The sequence below is a fragment of the Pipistrellus kuhlii genome, unplaced genomic scaffold (assembly GCF_014108245.1).
Source record: "Pipistrellus kuhlii isolate mPipKuh1 unplaced genomic scaffold, mPipKuh1.p scaffold_m20_p_3, whole genome shotgun sequence".
Classification (NCBI taxonomy): Eukaryota; Metazoa; Chordata; class Mammalia; order Chiroptera; family Vespertilionidae; genus Pipistrellus; species Pipistrellus kuhlii.
This window is the reverse complement of record NW_023425529.1, coordinates 128994046-129002531: the sequence shown is the minus strand read 5'-3', so window position 1 is coordinate 129002531 and position 8486 is coordinate 128994046. Positions and strand designations below refer to the sequence as shown.

At 33.9% G+C, this 8486-nt stretch overlaps 1 protein-coding gene across 1 annotated transcript; it reads right to left on the bottom strand.

Moving 5' to 3' along the window:
- Positions 1-7126: 7126 nt before the first annotated feature.
- On the bottom strand, positions 7127-7771 carry LOC118729348 (prothymosin alpha-like). Its single transcript, XM_036456798.2, has 2 exons — positions 7548-7771; positions 7127-7328 (listed from the first exon to the last, which is right to left on the bottom strand). The coding sequence occupies exons 1-2, from the start codon at positions 7699-7701 to the stop codon at positions 7150-7152; spliced, it is 333 nt and encodes a 110-aa protein (XP_036312691.1). The 5' UTR covers positions 7702-7771; the 3' UTR covers positions 7127-7149.
- Between the last annotated feature and the right edge of the window lie 715 nt (positions 7772-8486).

Below are 8486 nucleotides of genomic sequence, written 5' to 3'. Positions count from 1 at the left end.
AACTCAACAATATAGATCTGAAAATATGGTGAAGAAATACTTCCTAACTTTTTTTTTTAATGGGAAAAAATATCTGTAATGTGCATAAAAATGTCTATATTCAATCTTATCTTTTTAAATCATTTTCAAAGCTTATTAATTTGAAAACAAAGTAAGCAATTTAAGCAAAGGTGTTATGCAAGTTTATGCTTTGTTTGGCTTGGTTCTCAATAAGACTGGAGAAACTCTTCATTATTTTAGTTTCCATTTGCTTTTTACTGTTAGAATGTCAAATCATATACAGTTTATTAGAGTGAAAGCAAACACATTAACCTAACAGTGCTTTTTTTTAGTGTTAATGATAATGGTTTTCATTGTTTGTTTTATAGCAAAGCATTATGGAAGCAGTAGAAAAAAATCTTCTAAAACATTTTATCATCTATTAGTATTAAACAAAAGTTCCATATATTTGAATATGGTACAATATAGCATACAGAATTATGCAAACTAGAAGGCATTTGCACCTACAGAAAACTGATTGTTATTACAGACACTGAAAAATGAAAGCAGATAAAGTAGCATGTGTTGTATTGTGGCAGTAAGTTTTAAAACACTCACAATCCACCAATAGCTCAGTTATGATTCCATGTATACATACACTTATTATGTGTAGATTTGCTGGCCCATGCTGACAATAAGTAAGATATCATCAATCATAAAGGTTCCTGAAAATAAAACAAAGCAAAAGCAAGTAACACCAAATACTGCAACACTAAGTGTTATTCTATACTAAAAACAAGTTGGAAAATCATTTTGAAAGATATAAACAAGTATTTATGCCAGAAGAATCTGTATAAAATATACGATGTAAGCCTTCTTGAATAATAATTTGCTCATGTGGACTATAAGCATTAAATTTTGAACTCTAAATTCCAGTACTTAATTGGTATACATCATTCTCAATCTATTGCTGGATGCATTAAATATAAAAAATAAAGCCCTCACAATGCTGCTGCCCTTCTTAGCATCACTTTTAAAGGTGTACACTGCACAACTTGCCTCATAATCATTCAGGTAAACCAGGATAGTGCTGAGAGATACTGAATGGGACTCAAAAGGAATAGGAGAACCAATCCCTAACAGCTACTGAGAATGACTGTAGTTAAGTTTTTGGTGTGTCAAAAGTTATATGAACATTTTTGACTGTGCAGGGTTTGGTGCCCCTAACCACTACATTGCTCAATGGTCAACTGTACTATTTATTCCATGTCTCATTCTCAAATGTATTTAAAAGGTAACATGTTCCTTTTAGTTGAATATATATTTTAAAAATAAGTACAATGGGAAAATGGAGATGATAGGAATAAACTAAGGATGTCTGCTTACCCCATCTTATTCAACAGAGTACTAGAAGTCCTAGTCACAGTGATCAGATAAGAAGAAGAAATAAAAGGCATCAAAAGTGAAAAGAAGAAATAAAATTCTCATTATTAACAGATGATGTAATATTGTACATAGGAAACCCTAGACTCCATAAAAAACTATGATATTTAATAAATGAATTTAGTAATGTAGCAGGATATAAAAATAATACCCAGAAATCAATGGCATTTTTATACACCAATAATGAATTCTCAGAAAGAGAAACTAAACTACCATAGCAAGCAAAAATTAAGATACTTAGGAATAAAGTTAAACAAGGAAGAAAAAGACATATACTCAGAAAAGTACAGCACATTGAAAAAAGAGATAAAAGAAGATATAAATAAGTGAAAGAATATACCATGTTCATGGACTGGTAGAATCAGCATCATTAAAATGTCCATACTACTCAAAGCAATATAGAAGTTCAATGCAAAGCCTATTAAAATACTAAAGGCATATTTCACAGAGCTAAAACAAATACTCCAAAAATTTATATGGAATTAAAAAAAAAGACCATGAATATCTACAGCAATCTTGAGAAAGAAAAACAAAGTTGAAGGAACAACAATACCAGATTTCAACTAATACTATAAAGTCACTGTAATCAAAACAATCTGGTACTGGCACAACAACAGGTATATAGATCAATAAAACAGAAGATTCCCCAGAAGTCAACACAAGACATTCTGCTCAATTAATTTGAAAAAGAAGGTAAAAGCATACAATGGAGTCAAAACAGTGGTGTTGCGATAATTGGACAGGTACATGCAAAAAAAATGAAACTTAGACCATACACAAAAATTCAAAATGAATAAAATATTTAAAAATAACTATAGATAGCAAAATCACAGACATCTCTCATAGCAATATGTTTGTAATATATCTCCTAGGACTATGATGAACAAATCAAAAAATGACAAGTGCTGGTGAGGATGTGGAGAAAAGGGAGCCCTAGTAGACTGCTATTAGGAATGCAGACTGATGAAGCCATTATAGAAAACAATATGGAGTTTCCTCAAAAAAATAAATATGGAACTGCCATTTGACCAAGTGATCCCACTTCCAGGAATATATCCTAAGAAACCTGAGACACCAATCAGAAAGAATCTATGCATTCCTATGTTCATAGCAGCACAGTTTACAATAGTTAAGATCTGGAAACAGCTGAAGTGCCCATCAGTAGATGAGTGAATAAAAAAGCTGTGTTACATTTACACCACAGAATGCTATGCAGTAGTAAAAAAGAAGAAACATCTTACCCTTTGAGACAGCATGGAGGGACCTGGGGAGGATTATACTAAGGGAAATAAGTCAGTCAAAGAAAAACCAGTATCACATGATCTCACTCATATGTAGAATCTAAGTAACAAAATAAACTGATGAACAGAGTGGATCCAGAGATATGTATGCATAGAACAGAGTGGAGAATCTCATAGGGAAGTCAGGGGAGGGTGAGTGGGGGGTGGGAATTGATCAAACAGAGAACTTGTTTGCATATATGCATAATCAATGCACACAAACAATAGGATGGTGAAGGCCTGGGCAAGGAATGGCGGCAGGTTAGAAGAGGTCAATGGGGGAAAAGGGACACATATAATACTTTCAACAACAAAGATTTTAAAAAAAATGGAAAATAGAGAAAAATAACATGCATTATAAGAAATACATTCTGTAAATTACTCTGTAGATCCCACATTCAGCTTACACTCAGAGCTGCTAATAATAAAAATAACATATATATCTTAACATACAAAAATTAACAGCATAGAGTTCAATGGCAGAGGATGGGCAAGGTAGCATGTGTAATATCTATCACCTTCAAGGACTCTGTTTATTAAGCTGGATATCATGCTCCCATAATAATCTCTGAATAACTTGGCTGTGACACACTCTCCACCCAATATTTTAATTTTCTCTCCATTGTCTGTCATCACGACTGGAGTATAAACTCCCAGAGGACAAGAAATGTGATCCTTATGTTGGTGTCTCCACTATATCAGAGTTCTGAATAAGTGCGGGTGGAATATGTGAACAGAAGCTCATTCTCTACCTACATTTCACCGCTCTTTGGGAGAAGTCATTTTGGTGTCCAAGGTTCCACTTGCTAGTGGCAAATTCCTTCCTCCTCACCCCCAAGCAATTCATTATATCCTTATGCAAGTTGAACTCCTAGTAGGTAATCCTGGTAAGGTTATGTAGATTACCTTTCCCTTAAGTTCACACCACGTAATAGATAATGGGACCTTCGATTATAAAGTGCCCCTAAAAAAAGGTTGTATTGCAGAAAATATAAAGCTTAACTTGTCTTGCTCCTTTGCAAAATTGAACCATCGCATGGTCTTTTTTAAAATGTCACAGCTTAGATGAATAAGTAATACATTCATTATATAAATATGATCTACTTTGGCCAAGAAAATTTGATTTTGATTACATAAGGTTTCTAATAAATACCAAAGATATAAATATGAAGCCATATAAAAATTAAGAAATTCACTGGAAAATTAAAGCTGGAAAAGTTGGTTGCAAGGAGAGCAGAAAAAAAATAACTCAGGTGGCAGTAAGTTTCATGTCACCTTATTCATCAAACCCAAAATGTCCAACGGTATTTAGCTGTATAAATATTAAATCATAAAACGTTTGTCTTTTGTTTTTTTATGGAATTGGGTTTTCACGCAAATATGAAGTTAGCTTATAGTTGTTTCATTTTAGGTATATTTTTATTTGATTCTTTGTAAATTTTATTTTTTTCTGTTCTTAGAATCCCATATTTTCTTAATAGTTTCTAGAAGTGAATTCCTTTCTTTGATTGACAAAGTTGATAGAGACCCATTTTTCTGAATACATGGGATTATTTTCAGCTCAGGGACAGTTTATGTCATAGATATTGCTTTTATTCTATTTATTCTTTACTTTCTGTTATCTAGATCTATTTTTAAAAATAATTTTATATTAATGTCTTCTATGAATATAAAGGGTTATTTTAAATATATTAATATATATTAAGGGTGAGCTATGCACTCATGGTTGTTTGCACTCTCAATTTTGCAAATGTATACAGGACTTTACTCTTTTTTCTTCAATATTTCTTTACCTGAACTGGTCATTATTACCCTTTGAGGCTGTTGTTTTTTTAGTTTTGTTTGTTGCTTTGATTTCTTTTTTTCTTTTCTTTTAACTATTTCCTCCATTTTATTTTACCCTTCTTCAGGGAAATTATGAGTTCTATTCTATTGTGATTAGTGAATAATTTTTCAGGGAATATAATTAGTCTGATATTTTTTCAACAGTATTCCTTCTTTGTCATGTGGAAATTTCTGAAAGGACTCTATATATTTTCCCCTTCATTATATGTGATTTGATAATGCATTTCCTATCTAACATTACAGGAGGGGAGGGTTTGTATGTTGTTCTCAGCCTAACCTCTGATCCTGTGACCTGTGCAGGTATTTTCTCGGCTATAAAGAAGTTGGGAGCCGAGGAAAAGGCTTAAGTCAGATCCTTAGTAAATGAGGCAGGAAATCTTCACCCTCCACTCCACATTCTGTGCCTGGGAGGATACTGACTGTTCTCAAGAAGCAGAGAAGGCATGCAACTTTGAAAGTTAACAATTCTACCCAGTTACACATCAAATAGTATGATTTATATGCATTTCCTGTGTGCCAGATGCAATACTTTTGACTCTAATTCACTTAATACACAGAAAATAAGGATTATTATTATTGTTGTTATTATATCTTATAAGTGAGAGAAAAAGAAATGGACTTGAATTAAACTATTTATGTACTGAATTTTGATGGAAGAAAAACAATAGTCAAGTAATAATGGACAGAGCAAAAGCTTTGGAACCAACAAACCTGGGTCAAATTCTATAGCTATGTGGCTTTTAGTATTCGCTCCAAAATATTCATATGAGAGAAAATGCAAATGAAATGCGTTATGAGAAAAACCAAATATTTTCTGATTATGTGTTATGTCTGTAGAACTAAATCTGAAGCAGTATTTACAAAAATGCATCGCTGAGACTTTATCAATTTGTGCAGTTTTATTTCTCGAACATTGTCTGAAGGAAACATTTCCATTATAAAACTACTTATCTTTTTAAACTATTGTTATTAAAAAAGAAAGTAAACTTTTTGTTCCCTTTTTTACCTGGTGAATTTGAAATTTCAGTTCCACATATACAAACATCTTTGGATTTCAGTTTATCTTGTGTAGCATGGATAAATGTGCTTTATATTTCTGTTTAATTATGTTTGCTGTTTCAATGAAAGCTTCTTTAAAGTAGGTTCAGGATACGTAGTTAAGTGGATCAAGATTAGAGCATGATTAGTAAAATCTAATATTTCTTTGCCTGAATCACAGTATGAATTTCCTCAACTTACTTTCATCAAAGTAAGTCATTATTCAAGAATATACAATTAACTTGTTTTAATCATCATTTCAGATACCTGCTAAAGTAATTAGCTTTCTCTTCTTTATAGTTAGAAAATTGCTAAAGGATCAATGAACAATACATAATTTTCTATTCTACACCATCAATTACTTTGACCCTCAGTGTAAATTTATTGATTTTTTTCTTATTAGTACATTATCACCAGGTACTCACAGCATGCTATTTATTAATTAGTAAAAGAAAGATATATTCATTTGTGAACAGTTTTCCTTTTAAGTTTCTTGTCTGGAACATGTGTGATTGTATGTATGATACCTGCTAATGACACATAGAACTTGAGAATAAAGTTTATTTATCATCCCTTAGCTGCCCATATTTTTTCCATTAAAATGTATCATGATCTCAAAGTTAGCAAAAACACATAAAATATGTTAAGACATATAAATTACAAAGTTAGAAAAAGTTTAGTTTTTCTGGCTTTTAATCTCATTAAACTGATGTTATTTCTTATGATCAAGAAACACAAACAGATGCACAAGCCTCTCTTTATAATATTGCTTATTGCAATATAATGTTAAATAAAAATCATAAAGATGTGGTAACTATAACTTGATATTAAGAAAGAACATACTTTTTTTTTTTTTTAGAACAACTCAGCAAAATAAAATTCTCATTTATTGTTGGGCAATATTGTTTCACACACAGGTCAAACAGGCAATAAATAAATAAATAAATGAATGGCAATTTCATGGACCAAAAAAAAAAAAAGGGGGGGGGGGAAACCTTTTTATCATTGGCCTTTTAAAGCATCTCATATAAACCAACTACTTATAATGCAATCAAGTGCATACACAAATAGTTACTGGAATGCTCAGAATAATATTGTTTTTTTGTTGTTGCTGGTTTTGCTTTCTTTGCAAGGTTTTTTTTTTTTCCCTTTGAGATTATAATGAACATGGTCACACCACAAGTAAAGTCAGAAATAGGACTGGGAACGCTCCACAGGCTCCTTTGGTTATCCCAAGATCATTAAAAATGGTTGACCCCTAATAATATGTACAAAAATATAAAATGTAAATAAAAAAATACAAACAAATTTTCCTTTTTAAAGTACCTTTAAGAAAAAAAGCAGGGCCTTGGAAATTTTGGTTTTTTTTCCCTTCCCTGTTGCAAATTTACATTGTGGTTTTGGTTGGGTGGTGGTGAGGGCCTGTCACTTGCAGGTGGCGCTGCCGGGGTGGGTGGGTGGGCAGGTGAGCAGGAGTCTCTACTAGAAGTTGACCACGTTTAGATTCTGAGAAGGGAAACAGAGAATAGTCCACAGAGGCCTTTACCTTTTCCTTTTTTGCTGTCTAGTTATCCTCATCCTTCTTCTCCTTCTTGATGTCAACATCGTCATCCTCATCATCTCCAGCTGCCCATTTGCCTATAGCAGCCTCAGCCTCCTCATCTTCATCTCCATCCTCTTCCTCACCATCATCTTCCTCTTCCTCCTCCTCCTCCTCCACTCCTTCTTCCTCTTCCTCATTTATGTCAGTGGTCGGCAAACTCATTAGTCAACAGAGCCAAATATCAATAGTACAACGATTGAAATTTCTTTTGAGAGCCAAATTTTTTTAAACTTAAACAACTTCTAATGCCACCTCAAAATAGACTCACCCAGGCCATGGTATTTTGTGGAAGAGCCACACTCAAGGGGCCAAAGAGCCCCGTGTGGCTCGGGAACCGCAGTCTGCCGACCGACCACTGACCTCATGGTCAGCCTCCTGCTCCCCATTTTCCTCATTAGCATTCCCATTCGCAGGTGCATTGCTTCCATTCTCTGCCTCCTCCACAAATTCCTTCTTCTCCCTTAAGTCTTTGGTGGTGATCTCAGAGCTGGTGTCCATGGCCCTGTCTGACATGGTGGAGCATGCTGGTGATCCTGTGCAGAGGATTTTTCTTTAAAGCCAGAGTTGGAGGACCCTGGCGAAGAAGCTGCAGAATCCGAAGCAGTGGAGGAGGCAGAGGTGGTTGGAGCGAGCGAAGAGGAAGCCACAGGAACAATGCCAAGATGGCTTTTCAGAACAGCCAGTGGGCGAAAGAGCATACTTTTGATTATTTATATATTAGTCTTATTCACCTACTAGATTGAAACTTTCTTAACTGCTAACAATGAAAATGAAAGAGAAAATATTTAATATTCAGAAAATTATACATGCAATTAAAACATGTAAATGTTTAAATTATTTTTTTAATTCAATAAATATTCAAAATGCCTACTATGTGCCAGGAATTCTAGGATCTTAAGATACAGTGGAGAACAACATAATATTCATGACTTAGTTAACCTTATAGTCTAACTAAGGGGCCTGTGCATTAATTGGTGCACAGGTGGGATACTTCCACCTGGCTGGCAATGGGGGGGAGGGGAACAATGGGAGGTTGGCCAACTGTGGGAGGTTGGCTGTGGGAATGCACTGACCACCAGGGGGCTGCTCCTGTGTTGAGCATCTGTCCCCTGGTGGTCAGTGCACATCATAGCGACCAGCTGGTAGTCCTGTCATAACATTTGCTTAGGCTTAACACACACATATATACATAGATAGATAGATAGATAGATAGATAGATAGATAGATAGATAGATATGGAAGGTATCAATAAAATAATTATAATAATTCAAGTAAAAATCAGTTCTAAGAAAGAAAAT

Excerpts from the sequence above, each read along its gene's own strand:
- LOC118729348 (XM_036456798.2), bottom strand. The coding sequence starts at position 7,701 with ATGTCAGACAGGGCCATGGACACCAGCTCTGAGATCACCACCAAAGAC. Across the intron at positions 7,329-7,547 it reads GCAGGAGGCTGACCATGAGG|TAAATGAGGAAGAGGAAGAA; the intron begins TCAGTGGTCGGT and ends CGACCACTGACA.